This window comes from Chiloscyllium plagiosum, unplaced genomic scaffold (genome assembly GCF_037043375.1).
Source record: "Chiloscyllium plagiosum isolate Xiang-an unplaced genomic scaffold, Cpla_swu_hap1 HiC_scaffold_10, whole genome shotgun sequence".
NCBI classification, from domain to species: Eukaryota; Metazoa; Chordata; class Chondrichthyes; order Orectolobiformes; family Hemiscylliidae; genus Chiloscyllium; species Chiloscyllium plagiosum.
The window spans coordinates 4,047,623-4,067,507 of NW_028270148.1; the positions used below are offsets into that span (position 1 = coordinate 4,047,623).

Sequence of the window (19,885 nt, forward strand, 5' to 3'; positions counted from 1 at the left end):
CAACATCACCTCCCTGCTCTTACAGTCTGTGCCTCAACAGGTAAAGGCAAGTGTCCCATCTGCCTTCATTACAACCTTAACACCTTGTCCTGCCCCCTTCAGGGATCCGAGACAAATATCTGAGCTTGTTAGTGTAATGAAAAACATATTCAGGCAGTGAGTTGTTTGGGCCTGGGAATGTAGGTAAGGCGGGTTTAATCGAGACATTCAGAGAGTCATCTGGAAAGGAAGGAGATGAAGGAGAGAGTGGGAGAGTGGCATTGAGTGAGCTGCTCCTCCGGAGAGCAGGCACACACGCAGTGGGCTGAATGGCCTCTATCTGGAGCAATCCTGGGAATCTGAGACTCTTGTCCTGACTCTTCACCGTTGGGATTTGGGAGATACGGGGAAGATAAGAATGTCTTCTCCAGCCTGCACCCTGAGATTACAATGGGGGGTGGGGGGGGGGGGGGGGGGGGGTTCCCTTGGGGTAGAGCTCCATCTCTCTGTGGCTGCCTCAGCAAATAGACGGGGCACTTTATCATTTGCCATGTCTGACACTCCATATGGTTTTGGACAGGGCAAAGGACGGAGGTCACGATGCCACAGCTGGCCCCACCCCCGAGACAGCCAGACAGACAGACAGGACTTGGCAGAACTCTCTCTGTCACTTACCGAACATCCACACGTCACTCGAGGAGGTAAACCTCCGGAAGTTAATGGATTCTGGGGCCATCCACTTAATTGGCATCCTTGTCACTGATGCTGTGGGATTAACAAGACAACATGAAGGAAGGACGATGGACTGCTGTCCCCAGACACTCCCACAGCAAGAAACAGGAGCCCAGGCTCTTCACCACACACTCTCCAGGAACAGTTCTCATTATTAGGACAACATACATCAGTGCAGGGGGTAGGATTCATTCCAACAATTCAACTTCTTAACGTCAATCACTCCCAGAACAGGGACAGCATGGGGTTAGATACAGAGTAAAGCTCCCTCTACACGCTCCCCCATCTCACACCCCCAGGACAAGGACTTCACAGGGTTAGAAAGAGAGTAAAGCTCCCTCTACACGCTCCCCCATCTCACACCCCCAGGACAGGGACAGCACAGGGTTAGATACAGAGTAACGCTCTCTCTACGCTGTCTCCCTAGCAGGTTTGTGAGCACCCTGACTAGTGACTGGGATCTCCCACTGGGACCACTTGTTTATGTGTCACTGGATTGTGAAATAACTATACACATCCCCATGGGTATCACCAGGAAAGTGTCAAATATTTCTTTCACCAGATCTCAAACCACCTCATGCCCAGTGAAACACATTCGCCATGAAGTCATGTTGATGTAAATGTTAATCAGACAGCCACTTATGTGTCACAAAATTCCAACATCTATCCACCAATCCCACACAGGGAGGGGTCTGTCTGCCTTATGCCTCACATCTCAGATGGGGCTCCGAGCCCAGAGCTCAGATATTACTATTTTCCCAGATACTCAGTGTGTTTCAGCTTCCCTGTGTCTGGAACACAGAGAGACTGAGAGTGCTGAAAGACTGGAATGAAGCATCCCTACCTTTGTAATAATTATCGTCTTCGATATAACGTGAGAGACCAAAATCTCCCAACTTCACACAGTCGTGAGCAGCGACCAGAACATTCCTCACCGCTATATCCCTGAGGGAGGGAAAGACAAGGGAGAGATGGTCAGAAAGAGAAAGAGAGGGGGGAGAGAGACAGAGAAAGAGAGGGAGACATGGGGGGAGAGAGGGGGAGAGAGGGGGAGGGGGAGGGGGAGAGAGAGAGAGAGAGAGAGAGAGAGGAAAAGGCAGAGAGGGGAAGAGGCAGAGAGAGGGGGAGAGGAAGAGAGAGGGAGAGAGGGGAAGAGTGAGACAGACTTGGAGAGATGGAGAGAGAGAGAGAAGAAGACAGAGTAAGAGTGAAGAGAGGAAGAGGAAGAAAGAGGATGAGATGGAGTAAGAAAGACAGTGAGTGAGAGAAGTGAAATTAGAAAGAGAGAGAGAGAGAGAGATACAGACAGACAGACAATAATCACTTCATTCAACTTTAAGAACATAAGAAACAGGAACAAGCAGAGTCCATTCTGCCCCATCCAGCTCCATTGAATACGGTAACATTCAGCAGCTGATGGAAACTCAAATCCCTTTGATGTTCAGGCACTCTCCAGCCTCTTACTGTTGAAGAAATTCTCTGTATCTCTGTTTCCCTGTCTAACTGGATAACCACATCCTTGTCTACAATGTAGTTTATCTGCCAAATCTTTTCCCCACGCACTTAGCCCCTTCGAATCCCTCTCAAGCAGTTTTGTATATTCCTCACGGACCCTTACCCTTTGGGTCTAACTTGGGAACTGCATCCTTTATTGTAGACCTGACACGTTCCCTACGGCTGATGCTGGGCAACCCTGTCTCAGCATCCTCTTTCCATGGTGAGGCTGAGGCGGGAGGTATTCACCAGCTTCCAACCCTCCCACACTCTGTATTATTTTAAATTGTGACCACTAACACACCCACTATATCTACAGCAACTCTTCCAAAACACTGACGTGTGAATCTTCAACTGCATGGGATTTATCCGCTTTAAGACATATTAAATTGTCTGGTAATTTTTATTTTCCTAATGTTGATATCTTACCCTTTCACTCAGGCCCCTAGCTTCTCCAATAATTCTAGGAGGTTTATAAACATTCCATAGAACATTCCAGCGCAGTCCAGGCCCTTCGGCCCTCTGACCTGTGGAACCATCTGATGTTGTGCTGACCTGTGGAACCATCTGAAGCCCATCTAACCTGCACTATTCCATTCTCATCCATATGTTTAAATGCCCTTCCAGTTAGCGAGTCTACCGCAGTTACAGGCAGGGAATTCCATGCCCCTACTACTCTGTGAGTAAAGAAACTATCTCTGACATCTGTACTACATCTATCACACTTCAATTTAAAGCTACGTCCTCTCATGCTAGCCATCAACATCTGAGGAAAAAGGCTCTCACTGTCCACCCTATCTAACCCTCTGATTATCTTATATGTCTCAATTAAGTCACCTCTCAACCTTCTTCTTTCCAATGAGAACAGACCCAGGTCTCTCAGCCTCTCCTCATAAGACCTTCCCTCCAGACCAGGCAACATCCTGGTAAATCTCCTCTGCACCCTTTCTAAAGCTTCCACATCCTTCCAATAATGCAGTGACCAGAACTGCACGCAACATTTCCTGCCATTTCCTCATTCCTCTTGACCTTGCTTGTAAAGCATACTTTGCGAATCTTTTCCTTTCCATACACATGTAGAAGCTTTTACAGTACACCTTTGTGTTTCTCGCTGGTTTACTGTCATCATGGAAAGCCAGTTCCCCTGACCCTCAATCCAATCAAGGGGAACCGGAGTCTGACGGAGGAGTCGGCAGGAAACTGATGGATAGTTTGGAAACTCGGCTGGTTCCCTCTGATCTGCCTGACTGTCCATCCTGTGGAGCTCTTCCTCAGAATAAAACCCCTCAGAAAGTCCTCACAGAATACAGTGACAGCCTCCACTCCTCAGACCTTCTCTGTTTTTCAACATTTTCATGGAATGTGGGAGGTTGGCATTTATTCCCCAGCCCTAATGTCAGAGGACAGTTAAATCAACCCCATTGCCGAAGGTCTGGAGTCACGTGCAGGCCAGACCAGGTAAGGATGGCATGAGTGACCCAAGTGGGGTTTTATGGCAATTGATGATGGTTGTCATGAGACTAGCTTCCAATTTCAGATTTTATTACCGTATATACTCATGTAAAGATCAAATTTTTTAGACTAGTTTTTAAGGTTAAATTTATGGGATCGACTATTACATGGATACGACTTTTGAGGGGCTGAAATTCACGTTACAGACCAAAATACCATGTCTTAGCCGTAGCCCAATGGATGTCTAAATGAATAACGAAAACACACACTGAATCACGGTAATATTACTATTGCAGGAGTGCTACAGGGGAACGGAGCTCAGCGCAGAGGGAGGTTGTCATCTGACTCTGACCTGATGCGTCTTTAAAAACCAGTGTGAATTGTACAGAAAAACACATAATAACACAAAAGAAAAATTTCATTTCCTCATCGTAACATTTACGTACAGAATAGTACCTAGACTCTGAAATGTTGATCTGTTACTGGTGAAGAACTAAAATTAACTTTTCTATGAGATATACAGAAAATTCCAGATGTTCTGGCCAAAAGTAGGAGATTGACTTTTACTCACGTATACATGGTAATTGAATTTAAATCCCACCAGTCACTGTCAGCACTAGCCTGAGCCTCTGGATTGTTAGAGAGCAGTGACATTAACAGGACAGCACCAGCTCCCCCCATCCCCTTCTTCCCCCTGACCCCCCTCCCACTTCATTGGTCCATTCAGCAGTGGGTTCCTCAACACTCCTCTGGAGCAGGGATCTGTTTGTCTGATTATTCAGGGAGAGCCCCACAGCTTTCTGGGGAAAGGCAATCTGAGAGTTTCAGAGCCAGACATCAATCACCTTTCCCCAGAATCCTCACTCAGTGAGTTGCTCAGCTCCCGCTGCTCTGTCAGCTCGCTCAACTTCTCCTGCTCCCTCATCTCCCTCACACACACAAATAGCACAGCTCATGTTTGGAATGCGTCTCAGGAGGACATTACTCATGACTGTACAACTGTCAGAGATTGGCTATTACACATGAGAAGGCCCTTCAGCCCACTGAGCTCATACCAGACCTACCCAGCAGCAAATTAGTCCCATCTACAAATCCAGGATGAGCCAGTCCCAGTATTGATCCTGTCTCCACACCTGGCCAGACAGCAGTGATCAGATGACCACTGGATCAAGTGACTGACTTACCGATGAACAACTTTCACTCCCTCGAGGTACGCGAGAGCTTTGGAGATCTGCAAGGAGTAGTCAATCAGGGTCAGCACGTCCAGGTTGTTCTTATTGGTAGCCAGGTAGCTTTCCAACTGAATAGACACAAAACACAGAGACCGGAATCAGACACCAGGATCGGAGACCGGGATCGGAGACCGGGATCGGAGACCGGGATCGGAGACCGGGAGCGGAGACCGGGAGCGGAGGACGGGAGCGGAGGCTGGGATCGGAGGTCGGGATCGGAGACCGGGATCAGAGACCGGGATCAGAGACCAGGAGCGGAGACCGGGATCGGAGACCGGGATCAGAGACTGGGAGTGGAGTCCGGGAGCGGAGACGGGGATCGGAGACGGGCAGCAGAGACCGGGAGCGGAGACCAGGATCTGAGACCGGGATCAGAGACCGGGATCAGAGACCGGGAGCGGAGACCGGAAGCGGAGACCGGGATCAAAGACCGGGATCGGAGACTGGGATCGGAGACTGGGATCGGAGACTGGGATCGGAGACCGGGAGCAGTGACCGGGAGCGGAGACCAGGAGCGGAGACCGGGATGGGAGACCGGGATCGGAGACCGGGAGCGGAGACCGGGAGCGGAGACCGGGATCAAAGACCAGAAGCGGAGACCGGGAGCGGAGACCGGGAGCGGAGACCGGGAGCGGAGACCTTGATCTGAGACCGGGAGCGGAGACCGGGATCGGAGACCTTGATCTGAGACCGGGAGCGGAGACCGGGAGCGGAGACCGGGATCGGAGACCGGGATCAGAGACGGGGAGCGGAGACGGGCAGCGGAGACCGGGAGCGGAGACCGGGAGCGGAGACCGGGATCAGAGACTGGGATCGGAGACCGGGAGCGGAGACCTGGAGCGGAGACCGGGATCAGAGACGGGGAGCGGAGACGGGCAGCGGAGACCGGGAGCGGAGACCGGGTTCAGAGACCGGGATCAGAGACCGGGATCGGAGACCGGGATCGGAGACCGGGAGCGGAGACCTGGAGCGGAGACCGGGATTGGAGACCGGGAGCGGAGACCGGGAGCGGAGACGGGGATCGGAGACGGGGATCGGAGACCGGGAGCGGAGACGGGGAGCGGACACGGGGAGCGGAGACCGGGATCAGAGTCCGGGATCAGAGTCCGGGAGCGAGACCGGGAGCGGAGACCGGGATCGGAGACCGGGAGCGGAGACCGGGAGCGGAGACCGGGATCAAAGACCGGGATCGGAGACTGGGATCGGAGACTGGGATCGGAGACCGGGAGCAGTGACCGGGAGCGGAGACCAGGAGCGGAGACCGGGATGGGAGACCGGGATCGGAGACCGGGAGCGGAGACCGGGAGCGGAGACCGGGATCAAAGACCAGAAGCGGAGACCGGGAGCGGAGACCGGGAGCGGAGACCGGGAGCGGAGACCTTGATCTGAGACCGGGAGCGGAGACCGGGATCGGAGACCTTGATCTGAGACCGGGAGCGGAGACCGGGATCGGAGACCGGGATCAGAGACGGGGAGCGGAGACGGGCAGCGGAGACCGGGAGCGGAGACCGGGAGCGGAGACCGGGATCAGAGACTGGGATCGGAGACCGGGAGCGGAGACCTGGAGCGGAGACCGGGATCAGAGACGGGGAGCGGAGACGGGCAGCGGAGACCGGGAGCGGAGACCGGGTTCAGAGACCGGGATCAGAGACCGGGATCGGAGACCGGGATCGGAGACCGGGAGCGGAGACCTGGAGCGGAGACCGGGATTGGAGACCGGGAGCGGAGACCGGGAGCGGAGACGGGGATCGGAGACGGGGATCGGAGACCGGGAGCGGAGACGGGGAGCGGACACGGGGAGCGGAGACCGGGATCAGAGTCCGGGATCAGAGTCCTGGAGCGGAGACCGGGATTGGAGACCGGGAGCGGAGACGGGGATCGGAGACCGGGAGCGGAGATGGGGATCTGAGACTGGGATCAGAGACCGGGATCAGAGACCGGGAGCGGAGACCAGGATCAAAGACCGGGATCGGAGACTGGGATCGGAGACCGGGAGCAGTGACCGGGAGCGGAGACCAGGAGCGGAGACCGGGATCGGAGACCGGGATCGGAGACCGGGAGCGGAGACCGGGATCAAAGACCGGAAGCGGAGACCGGGAGCGGAGACCGGGAGCGGAGACCTTGATCTGAGACCGAGAGCGGAGACCGGGATCGGACACGGGGAGCGGAGACCGGGATCAGAGACAGGGAGCGGAGACCGGGATCGGAGACCGGGATCGGAGACCTTGATCTGAGACCAGGAACGGAGACCAGGATCGGACACGGGGAGCGGAGACCGGGAGCGGAGACCGGGATCGGAGACCGGGATCGGAGACCGGGATCGGATACCTTGATCTGAGACTGGGAGCAGAGACCAGAAGCGGAGACCGGAAGCGGAGACCGGGATCAAAGACCTGGATCGGAGACCGGGATCGGAGACCGGGATCGGAGACCGGGAGCAGTGACCGGGAGCGGAGACCGGGATCGGAGACCGGGATCGGAGACCGGGAGCGGAGACCGGGAGCGGAGACCGGGATCGGTGACCTTGATCTGAGACCGCGAGCGGAGACCGGGAACGGAGATGGGGATCGGAGACCGGGATCGGAGACCGGGATTGGAGACTGGGATCGGAGACCGGGATCAGAGACGGGGAGCGGAGACTGGGAGCGGAGACCGGGTTCAGAGACCGGGATCGGAGACCGGGAGCGGAGACGGGAGCAGAGACCGGGATCGGAGACCGGGATCAGAGACTGGGAGCGGAGACCGGGATCAAAGACCGGGAGCAGAGACCGGGAGCGGAGACCAGGATCGGAGACCGGGATTGGAGACGGGGAGCGGAGACGGGGAGCGGAGACTGGGAGCGGAGACCGGGTTCAGAGACCGGGATCGGAGACCAGGATCGGAGACTGGGAGCAGTGACCGGGAGCGGAGACCGGGAGCGGAGACCGGGAGCGGAGACCGGGATCGGAGACCGGGATCGGAGACTGGGATCGGAGACCGGGAGCGGAGACCGGGATCGGAGACTGGGAGCGGAGACCGGGAGCGGATACCAGGATTGGACACCGGGATCGGAGACCGGGATCAGAGACCGGGATCGGAGACTGGGATCGGAGACCGGGATCAGTCACCAGGATCGGAGTGCGGGATCAGACACCAGGATCAGAGACCAGGATCAGAGACCGAGAGCGGAGGCCGGGATCGGAGACCGGGAGCGGAGACCAGGATCGGAGACCGGGAGCGGAGACCGGGATCAGAGACCGGGATCAGAGACCGGGATCAGAGACCGGAAGCGGAGACCGGAAGCGGAGACCGGGATCGGAGACGGGGAGCGGAGACGGGGAGCGGAGACAGGGATCAGAGTCCGGGATCAGAGTCCGGGAGCGAGACCGGGAGCGGAGACCGGGAGCGGAGACCGGGTTTGGAGACCGGGATCGGAGACCTGGTTCGGAGACCGGGAGCTGAGACTGGGAGCGGAGACGGGCAGCGGAGACCGGGAGCGGAGACGGGCAGCGGAGACCTTGATCTGAGACCGAGAGCGGAGACCGGGATCGGACACGGGGAGCGGAGACCGGGATCAGAGACAGGGAGCGGAGACCGGGATCGGAGACCGGGATCGGAGACCTTGATCTGAGACCAGGAACGGAGACCAGGATCGGACACGGGGAGCGGAGACCGGGAGCGGAGACCGGGATCGGAGACCGGGATCGGATACCTTGATCTGAGACTGGGAGCAGAGACCAGAAGCGGAGACCGGAAGCGGAGACCGGGATCAAAGACCTGGATCGGAGACCGGGATCGGAGACCGGGATCGGAGACCGGGATCGGAGACCGGGAGCAGTGACCGGGAGCGGAGACCGGGATCGGAGACCGGGATCGGAGACCGGGAGCGGAGACCGGGAGCGGAGACCGGGATCGGTGACCTTGATCTGAGACCGCGAGCGGAGACCGGGAACGGAGATGGGGATCGGAGACCGGGATCGGAGACCGGGATTGGAGACTGGGATCGGAGACCGGGATCAGAGACGGGGAGCGGAGACGGGGAGCGGAGACCGGGAGCGGAGACCGGGAGCGGAGACTGGGAGCGGAGACCGGGTTCAGAGACTGGGATCGGAGACCGGGAGCGGAGACGGGAGCAGAGACCGGAATCGGAGACCGGGATCAGAGACTGGGAGCGGAGACCGGGATCAAAGACCGGGAGCAGAGACCGGGAGCGGAGACCGGGATCGGAGACCGGGATCGGAGACCGGGATTGGAGACTGGGATCGGAGACCGGGATCAGAGACGGGGAGCGGAGACGGGGAGCGGAGACTGGGAGCGGAGACCGGGTTCAGAGACCGGGATCGGAGACCAGGATCGGAGACTGGGAGCAGTGACCGGGAGCGGAGACCGGGAGCGGAGACCGGGAGCGGAGACCGGGATCGGAGACCGGGATCGGAGACTGGGATCGGAGACCGGGAGCGGAGACCGGGATCGGAGACTGGGAGCGGAGACCGGGAGTGGATACCAGGATTGGACACCGGGATCGGAGACCGGGATCGGAGACCGGGATCGGAGACTGGGATCGGAGACCGGGATCAGTCACCAGGATCGGAGTGCGGGATCAGACACCAGGATCAGAGACCGGGATCAGAGACCGAGAGCGGAGGCCGGGATCGGAGACCGGGAGCGGAGACCAGGATCGGAGACCGGGAGCGGAGACCGGGATCAGAGACCGGGATCAGAGACCGGGATCAGAGACCGGAAGCGGAGACCGGAAGCGGAGACCGGGATCGGAGACGGGGAGCGGAGACGGGGAGCGGAGACAGGGATCAGAGTCCGGGATCAGAGTCCGGGATCAGAGTCCGGGAGCGAGACCGGGAGCGGAGACCGGGAGCGGAGACCGGGTTTGGAGACCGGGATCGGAGACCTGGTTCGGAGACCGGGAGCTGAGACTGGGAGAGGAGACGGGCAGCGGAGACCGGGAGCGGAGACGGGCAGCGGAGACCAGGATCAGAGACCGGGATCGGAGACCGGGATCGGAGACCGGGATCGGAGACCGGGATCGGAGACCTTGATCTGAGACCGGGAGCGGAGACCGGGATCGGAGACAGGGAGCGGACACGGGGAGCGGAGACCGGGATCAGAGTCCGGGATCAGAGTCCGGGATCAGAGTCCGGGAGCGAGACCGGGAGCGGAGACCGGGATCGGAGACCGGGAGCGGAGACCGGGAGCGGAGACCGGGATCGGAGACCGGGAGCGGAGACCTGGAGCGGAGACCGGGATTGGAGACCGGGAGCGGAGACCGGGTGCGGAGACGGGGATCGGAGACGGGGATCGGAGACCGGGAGCGGAGACGGGGAGCGGAGACCAGGATCTGAGACTGGGATCAGAGACCGGGATCAGAGACCGGGAGCGGAGACCGGAAGCGGAGACCAGGATCAAAGACCGGGATCGGAGACTGGGATCGGAGACCTGGATCGGAGACCGGGAGCAGTGACCGGGAGCGGAGACCAGGAGCGGAGACCGGGATCGGAGACCGGGATCGGAGACCGGGAGCGGAGACCGGGAGCGGAGACCGGGATCAAAGACCGGAAGCGGAGACCGGGAGCGGAGACCGGGAGCGGAGACCTTGATCTGAGACCGGGAGCGGAGACCGGGATCGGACACGGGGAGCGGAGACAGGGATCAGAGACAGGGAGCGGAGACCGGGATCGGAGACCGGGATCGGAAACCTTGATCTGAGACCAGGAACGGAGACCAGGATCGGAGACCGGGAGCGGAGACCGGGAGCGGAGACCGGGAGCGGAGACCGGGATCGGATACCTTGATCTGAGACTGGGAGCGGAGACCGGAAGCGGAGACCGGAAGCGGAGACCGGGATCAAAGACCTGGATCGGAGACCGGGATCGGAGACCGGGATCGGAGACCGGGAGCAGTGACCGGGAGCGGAGACTGGGATCGGAGACCGGGAGCGGAGACCGGGAGCGGAGACCGGGAGCGGAGACCAGGATCGGTGACCGCGAGCGGAGACCGGGAACGGAGATGGGGATCGGAGACCGGGATCGGAGACCGGGATTGGAGACTGGGATCGGAGACCGGGATCAGAGACGGGGAGCAGAGACGGGGAGCGGAGACTGGGAGCAGAGACCGGGATCGGAGACCGGGATCGGAGACCTTGATCTGAGACCAGGAACGGAGACCAGGATCGGACACGGGGAGCGGAGACCGGGAGCGGAGACCGGGAGCGGAGACCGGGATCGGATACCATGATCTGAGACTGGGAGCGGAGACCGGAAGCGGAGACCGGAAGCGGAGACCGGGATCAAAGACCTGGATCGGAGACCGGGATCGGAGACCGGGATCGGAGACCGGGATTGGAGACTGGGATCGGAGACTGGGATCGGAGACCGGGATCAGAGACGGGGAGCGGAGACGGGGAGCGGAGACTGGGAGCGGAGACCGGGTTCAGAGACCGGGATCGGAGACCAGGATCGGAGACCGGGAGCGGAGACCGGGAGCGGAGACCGGGATCGGAGACTGGGATCGGAGACTGGGATCGGAGACCGGGAGCGGAGACCGGGATCGGAGACTGGGAGCGGAGACCGGGAGCGGATACCAGGATTGGACACCGGGATCGGAGACCAGGATCAGAGACCGGGATCGGAGACTGGGATCGGAGACCGGGATCAGTCACCAGGATCGGAGTGCGGGATCAGACACCAGGATCAGAGACCGGGATCAGAGACCGAGAGCGGAGGCCGGGATCGGAGACCGGGAGCGGAGACCAGGATCGGAGACCGGGAGCGGAGACCGGGATCAGAGACCGGGATCAGAGACCGGGATCAGAGACCGGAAGCGGAGACCGGAAGCGGAGACCGGGATCGGAGACCGGGATCGGAGACGGGGAGCGGAGACGGGGAGCGGAGACAGGGATCAGAGTCCGGGATCAGAGTCCGGGAGCGAGACCGGGAGCGGAGACCGGGAGCGGAGACCGGGTTTGGAGACCGGGATCGGAGACCTGGTTCGGAGACCGGGAGCTGAGACTGGGAGCGGAGACGGGCAGCGGAGACCGGGAGCGGAGACGGGCAGCGGAGACCAGGATCAGAGACCGGGATCAGAGACCGGGATCGGAAACCGGGATCGGAGACCGGGATCGGAGACCTTGATCTGAGACCGGGAGCGGAGACCGGGATCGGAGACGGGGAGCGGACACGGGGAGCGGAGACCGGGATCAGAGTCCGGGATCAGAGTCCGGGATCAGAGTCCGGGAGCGAGACCGGGAGCGGAGACCGGGATCGGAGACCGGGATCGGAGACCGGGAGCGGAGACCGGGATCGGAGACCGGGAGCGGAGACCTGGAGCGGAGACCGGGATTGGAGACCGGGAGCGGAGACCGGGAGCGGAGACGGGGATCGGAGACGGGGATCGGAGACCGGGAGCGGAGACGGGGAGCGGAGACCAGGATCTGAGACTGGGATCAGAGACCGGGATCAGAGACCGGGAGCGGAGACCGGAAGCGGAGACCAGGATCAAAGACCGGGATCGGAGACTGGGATCGGAGACCGGGATCGGAGACCGGGAGCAGTGACCGGGAGCGGAGACCAGGAGCGGAGACCGGGATCGGAGACCGGGAGCGGAGACCGGGAGCGGAGACCGGGAGCGGAGACCGGGATCAAAGACCGGAAGCGGAGACCGGGAGCGGAGACCGGGAGCGGAGACCTTGATCTGAGACCGGGAGCGGAGACCGGGATCGGACACGGGGAGCGGAGACAGGGATCAGAGACAGGGAGCGGAGACCGGGATCGGAGACCGGGATCGGAGACCTTGATCTGAGACCAGGAACGGAGACCAGGATCGGACACGGGGAGCGGAGACCGGGAGCGGAGACCGGGAGCGGAGACCGGGATCGGATACCTTGATCTGAGACTGGGAGCGGAGACTGGAAGCGGAGACCGGAAGCGGAGACCGGGATCAAAGACCTGGATCGGAGACCGGGATCGGAGACCGGGATCGGAGACCGGGAGCAGTGACCGGGAGCGGAGACCGGGATCGGAGACCGGGAGCGGAGACCGGGAGCGGAGACCGGGATCGGTGACCTTGATCTGAGACCGCGAGCGGAGACCGGGAACGGAGATGGGGATCGGAGACCGGGATCGGAGACCGGGATCGGAGACTGGGATCGGAGACCGGGATCAGAGACGGGGAGCGGAGACGGGGAGCGGAGACCGGGAGCGGAGACCGGGTGCGGAGACTGGGTGCGGAGACCGGGAGCAGAGACCGGGATCGGAGACCGGGATCGGAGACCGGGATCGGAGACGGGGAGCGGAGACGGGGAGCGGAGACCGGGAGCGGAGACGGGGAGCGGAGACCGGGTTCAGAGACCGGGATCGGAGACCAGGATCGGAGACTGGGAGCAGTGACCGGGAGCGGAGACCGGGAGCGGAGACCGGGATCGGAGACGGGGAGCGGAGACGGGGAGCGGAGACCGGGAGCGGAGAAGGGGAGCGGAGACCGGGTTCAGAGACCGGGATCGGAGACCAGGATCGGAGACTGGGAGCAGTGACCGGGAGCGGAGACCGGGAGCGGAGACCGGGAGCGGAGACCAGGATTGGACACCGGGATCGGAGACCGGGAACAGAGACCGGGATCGGAGACTGGGATCGGAGACCGGGATCAGTCACCAGGATCGGAGTGCGGGATCAGACACCAGGATCAGAGACCGGGATCAGAGACCGAGAGCGGAGGCCGGGATCGGAGACCGGGAGCGGAGACCAGGATCGGAGACCGGGAGCGGAGACCGGGATCAGAGACCGGGATCAGAGACCGGGATCAGAGACCGGGATCGGAGACCGGGATCGGAGACAGGGAGCGGAGACGGGGAGCGGAGACAGGGATCAGAGTCCGGGAGTGAGACCGTGAGCGGAGACCGGGAGCGGAGACCGGGATCGGAGACCGGGTTTGGAGACCGGGATCGGAGACCGGGAGCGGAGACTGGGAGCGGAGACGGGCAGAGGAGACCGGGAGCGGAGACGGGGAGCGGAGACCAGGATCAGAGACCAGGATCAGAGACCGGGATCAGAGACCGGGATCAGAGACCGGGATCAGAGACCGGGAGCGGAGACCAGGATCAGAGACCGGGATCAGAGACCGGGATCAGAGACCGGGAGCGGAGACCGGAAACGGAGACCGGGATCAAAGACCGGGATCGGAGACTGGGATCGGAGACCGGGAGCAGTGACCGGGAGCGGAGACCGGGAGCGGAGACCGGGAGCGGAGACGGGGAGCGGAGACCGGGATCGGAGACCGGGATCGGAGACCGGGATCAGAGACCTTGATCTGAGACCGGGAACGGAGACCGGGATCGGACACGGGGAGCGGAGACCGGGAGCGGAGACCGGGATCGGAGACGGGGAGCGGAGACCGGGATCGGAGACCGGGATCAGAGACCTTGATCTGAGACCGGGAACGGAGACCGGGATCGGACACGGGGAGCGGAGACCGGGAGCGGAGACCGGGATCGGAGACCTTGATCTGAGACCGGGAGCAGAGACCGGAAGCGGAGACCGGAAGCGGAGACCGGGATCAGAGACCGGGATCAGAGACCGGGATCAGAGACCGGAAACGGAGACCGGGATCAAAGACCGGGATCGGAGACTGGGATCGGAGACCGGGATCGGAGACCGGGAGCAGTGACCGGGAGCGGAGACTGGGATCGGAGACCGGGATCGGAGACCGGGAGCGGAGACCGGGATCAAAGACTGGAAGCGGAGACCGGGAGTGGAGACCGGGAGCGGAGACCGGGATCGGACACGGGGAGCGAAGACCGGGATCGGAGACTGGGATCGGAGGCCGGGATCGGAGACCGGGAGCAGTGACCGGGATCGGAGACCGGGAGCGGAGACCGGGAGCGGAGACCGGGATCAAAGACCGGAAGCGGTGACCGGGAGTGGAGACCGGGAGCGGAGACCTTGATCTGAGACCGGGAGCGGAGACCGGGATCGGACACGGGGAGCGGAGACCGGGATCAGACACGGGGAGCGGAGACCGGGATCGGAGACCGGGAGCAGAGACCGGGAGCGGAGACCGGGATCGGACACGGGGAGCGGAGACCGGGATCAGACACGGGGAGCGGAGACCGGGATCGGAGACCGGGAGCAGAGACCGGGAGCGGAGACTGGGAGCGGAGACCGGGAGCGGAGACTGGGATCGGAGACCGGGATCAGAGACCGTAAGCGGAGACCGGGATCGGAGACCGGGATCAAAGACCGGGATCAGAGACCGGGAGCGGAGACCGGGAGCGGAGACCGGGATCAGACCAGCAATTGGTCAGAGAGGGCGAGACTGGAGACCGGGATTAGTCTGGGAGCAGTGTTGGAGATCAGTCAGCTCAGCTCCAGGACATCTCTACAGGAGTTTTCAGCTGCTCCATCACAAGGTCGGAAGTGGGAATGTTTGCTGATGATTGCACAATGTTCAGCACCATTTGTGACTCCTCAGATACTGAAGCAGTTGTACTTGAATACAACAAGATCTGGACAATATCCAGGCTTGGGCTGACAAGTCGCAAGTAACATTCACGCCACACAAATGCCAGACAATGCCCATCACCAATACGAGACGTGATAACCACCACCCCTTGACATCCAATGGTACTACCATCACTGAATCCCCCACTGTCAACATCCTGGGGTTTACCATTGACCAGAAACTTAACTAGACTCCCCACATAAACACAGTGCCTACAAGAGCAGTTCAGAGACTAGGGATACTGTGAATAACTCCCCTTGTGACTCCCCAGAGCCTGCCCAAGGTAACAGTCAGGAGGGTTATGGAACACTCCCCACTTGCCCTGGATGGGGGCAGCTCCAACAACACTCAAGAAGCTTGACACCATCCAGGACAAAGCAGCCGCTTGATTGGCACCATATCCTCAAGCAACCACTCCCTCCACCACAGATGCTCAGTAGCAGCAGTGTGTACTATCTACAAGATGCTCTGCAGAAATTCATCAAAGATCCTCAGACAGCACCTTCCAAACCCACAACCACTTCCATCTGGAAGGACAAGGGCAGCAGATACATGGGAACACCACCCTCTGCAAGATCCCCACCAAGTCACTCCCCATCCAGACTCGGAAATATATCGCCGTTCCTCCAGAATTCCTGGGTCAAAATCCTGGAATTCCCTCCCTAAGGGCATTGTGGGTCAACCCACAGCACATGGACTGCAGTGGTTCAAGAAGGCAGCTCACCCCCACCTTCTGAAGGGGCAACTAGGGACGGGCAATAAAGACTTATCCAGCCAATGACATCTACATCCCACCGACAGTGCAGCCTTCCCTCAGCACTGACCCTCCGACAGTGCCCACTCCCTCAGCACTGACCCTCCGACAGTGCAGCACTCCCTCAGCACTGACCCTCCGACAGTGCCCACTCCCTCAGCACTGACCCTCCGACAGTGCAGCACTCCCTCAGCACTGACCCTCCGACAGTGCCCACTCCCTCAGCACTGACCCTCCGACAGTGCCCACTCCCTCAGCACTGACCCTCCGACAGTGCCCACTCCCTCAGCACTGACCCTCTGACAGTGCCCACTCCCTCAGCACTGACCCTCCGACAGTGCCCACTCCCTCAGCACTGACCCTCCGACAGTGCCCACTCCCTCAGCACTGACCCTCCAACAGTGCCCACTCCCTCAGCACTGACTCTCCGACAGTGCCCACTCCCTCAGCACTGACCCTCCAACAGTGCCCACTCCCTCAGCACTGACCCTCCAACAGTGCCCACTCCCTCAGCACTGACTCTCCGACAGTGCCCACTCCCTCAGCACTGACCCTCCAACAGTGCCCACTCCCTCAGCACTGACCATCCGACAGTGCGGAAGTCCCTGTCAAACAGTATATTTGTATCTATGAAATGGGGCGTAGAGTTGAGGTCTGAATGAAATGATATCCTGGGAGGTTAAGTTGTTGAGCTGTTTTCCCTCCTCCTGGTAGGACCTCTGGAGCCCACCTCCCCCCAGCACCCCCACCCCAGCCCCTCACCTACCTCTCCGTAGGGGTACAGCTCCATGATTAGCCAGGCCGGCTCCTCCTCAATGATTCCGATCAGTTTGACAACGTGTGGATGGTCGAGAGGTTTCATGATTGCTGCAACATCCAGGTAAAGCAGTTAGCGTGGGCACCAAGGGGTGAGTGAAACAAACTGAAAAAACACAGACCAACTGCGGATCCCGTAAATCAGAAACACAGAGATTGCTGGGAAAATTCAGCAGGTCTGGCAGCATCTGTGAACATAAATCAGAGTTAACGTTTCAGGTCAAGTGACCCTTCCTGAGAGCAGTTTTTGCTCTGTTCTCGTTTCTGATTTACAGCATCCACAGTTCCTTCAGTTTTGATGTGATAACAAGGCCTGGTGTGTGGGGTAGGGGGCTGGGACATGGGGGAGATCAGGCCCTAAAGTTACTGAACTCGATATTGAGTGCGGAGGGCTGCAGGGTCCCCGAGGGGAAGGTGAGGTGCTGTTCTTCCAGCTTGTGCTGAGCTTCACTGGAGCACTGCAGCCAGCCTGAGACAGAGATGTTGGCCGGGAAACAGGGTGGGGGGGTTACAGTGACAGGGAACTGGAAGCTCAGGGTCTGTTTTAGAGTCAGAGAGTCTTAGAGATATACAACATGGAAACAGACCCTTCACACCAACCTGTCCATGCCGACCAGATATCCCAACCCAATCTAGTCCCACCTTCCAGCACCTGGCCCATATCCCTCCAAACCCTTCCTATTCATATACCCATCCAAATGCCTCTTAAATGTTGCAATTGTACCAGCCTCCATCACTTCCTCTGGCAGCTCATTCCATACACGTACCACCCTCTGCGTGAAAAAGTTGCCCTTTAGCTCTCTTTTATATCAATCCTCTTTGTTACTTCTTCAAAAAGTATTACTCTTCTTTAGTATTACAGCGGTGGAAAGGACGATGGATGAAGACTCGCCATCTGAGGTAGTTTGGGCTGAGGTTAGGAATAGGAAAGGTGAGGTCACCCTGTTAGGAGTTTTTTACAGGCCTCCTAATAGTCCTAGAAATGTAGAAGAAAGGATTGCGAGGATGATTCAGGAGAAGAGTGAAAGTAATAGGGTGGTTGTTATGGGGGCCTTTAACTTTCCAGATATTGACTGGGAAAGCTATAGCTCAAGTTCGTTAGATGGGTCAGTGTTTGTCCAATGTGTGCAGGAGGGTTTCCTAACACAATATGTAGATAGGCCAACAAGAGGTGAGGCCATACTGGATTTGGTTCTGGGTAATGAACCAGGCCAGGTGTTAGAATTAGAGGTAGGTGAGCACTTTGGGGACAGTGACCACAATTCGGTGACTTTTACTCTAGTGATGGAGAGGGATAAGTGTGCACTGCAGGGCAAGAGTTATAGATGGGGGCAGGGAAATTATGATGCGGTGAGGCATGACTTAGGATGTGTGGCTTGGAAAAGTAGGCTTCAAGGCAAGGGCGTAATTGATATGTGGAGCTTGTTCAAGGAGCAACTATTGAGTGTCCTTGATAAGTATGTACCCGTCAGGCAGGGAGGAAAGGGTCGTGTGAGGGAGCCGTGGTTTAATAAGGAATTGGAATCCCTTGTTAAATGGAAGAGGGTGGCCTATGTAAAGATGAGGCGTGAAGGTTCAATTGGGGCGATTGAGAGGTATAGGGTAGCCAGGAAGGACCTGAAGAGAGAGCTAAGAGCAGCAAGGAGGGGACATGAAAGGTCCTTAGTTGGTAGGATTAGGGAAAACCCTAAGGCTTTCTATAGGTATGTCAGGAATAAAAGAATGACTAGGGTAGGAATAGGTCCAGTCAAGGATAGTAGTGGGAAGTTGCGTGTGGAGGCTGAAGAGATTGGGGAGACACTGAGTGAATACTTTTCGTCAGTATTCAATCAGGAACAGGACATTGTTGCCGATGTGAGTACTGAGTCACAATTAATTAGAATGGACGGCTTTGAGATATGTAGGGAAGAGGTGTTGGAAATTCTGGAAAGGGTGAAAATAGATAAGTCCCCTGGGCCTGATGGCATTTATCCTAGGATTCTCTGGGAAGCAAGGGAGGAGATTGCAGAGCCATTGGCCTTGATTTTTATGTCCTCGTTGTCTACAGGAGTAGTGCCAGAAGATTGGAGGCTAGCAAATGTGGTTCCCTTGTTCAAGAAGGGGAGTAGGGATAACCCTAGTAACTATAGGCCGGTGAGTCTCACTTCTGTTGTGGGCAAAGTCTTAGAGAGAATTGTAAGGGATAGGATTTATGAACATCTGGATAGGAATAATGTGATCAAGGATAGTCAGCATGGTTTTGTGAAGGGCAGGTCGTGCCTCACAAACCTTATTGAATTCTTTGAGAAGGTGACTAAGGAGGTGGACGAGGGGAAAGCGGTAGATGTGGTGTATATGGATTTTAGTAAGGCGTTTGATAAGGTTCCCCATGGTAGACTACTGCAAAAAATACAGAGGTATGGCATTGAGGGTGAGTTGGAGGTTTGGATTAGGAGTTGGCTGGCTGGAAGAAGACAGAGGGTAGTAGTTGATGGCAAAGGTTCATCTTGGAGTGCCGTCACTAGCGGTGTTCCGCAAGGATCTGTTTTGGGACCATTGCTGTTTGTCATTTTTATAAATGACCTGGAGGAGGGGTTAGAAGGTTGAGTGAGCAAGTTTGCGGATGATACGAAAGTCGGAGGAGTTGTAGACAGTGAGGAAGGATGTGGCAGGTTACAGCGGGATATAGATAAGCTGCAGAACTGGGCAGAAAGGTGGCAAATGGAATTCAATGTAGCTAAGTGTGAGGTGATTCACTTTGGTAAGAGTAACAAAAAGATGGGGTACTGGGCTAATGGTCGGATACTTGGTAGTGTGGATGAGCAGAGGGATCTTGGTGTCCATGTACACAGATCTTTGAAAGTTGCCACCCAGGTAAATAGTGCGGTGAAGAAGGCATATGGCGTACTGGCTTTTATTGGTAGAGGAATTGAGTTCCAGAGCCCTGAGGTCATGTTGCAGT

The 19,885-nt window shown here is 58.4% G+C and overlaps 1 protein-coding gene across 4 annotated transcripts in view; it reads right to left on the reverse strand.

The window, feature by feature from the left end:
* LOC122552545 (protein-tyrosine kinase 2-beta-like) overlaps window positions 1-19,885 on the reverse strand; it is a 186,278-nt gene that overhangs the window by 38,182 nt on the left and 128,211 nt on the right. For all 4 annotated transcript variants that reach the window (XM_087991026.1, XM_087991025.1, XM_087991024.1 and 1 more), the window contains exons 17-20: window positions 16,895-16,995; window positions 4,842-4,957; window positions 1,556-1,656; window positions 655-744 (exon numbers count right to left, since the gene is read on the reverse strand). In XM_087991026.1, the coding sequence (XP_087847152.1) occupies window positions 655-744; window positions 1,556-1,656; window positions 4,842-4,957; window positions 16,895-16,995 (408 nt within the window). The remainder of the gene's footprint in view (window positions 1-654; window positions 745-1,555; window positions 1,657-4,841; window positions 4,958-16,894; window positions 16,996-19,885) is intronic.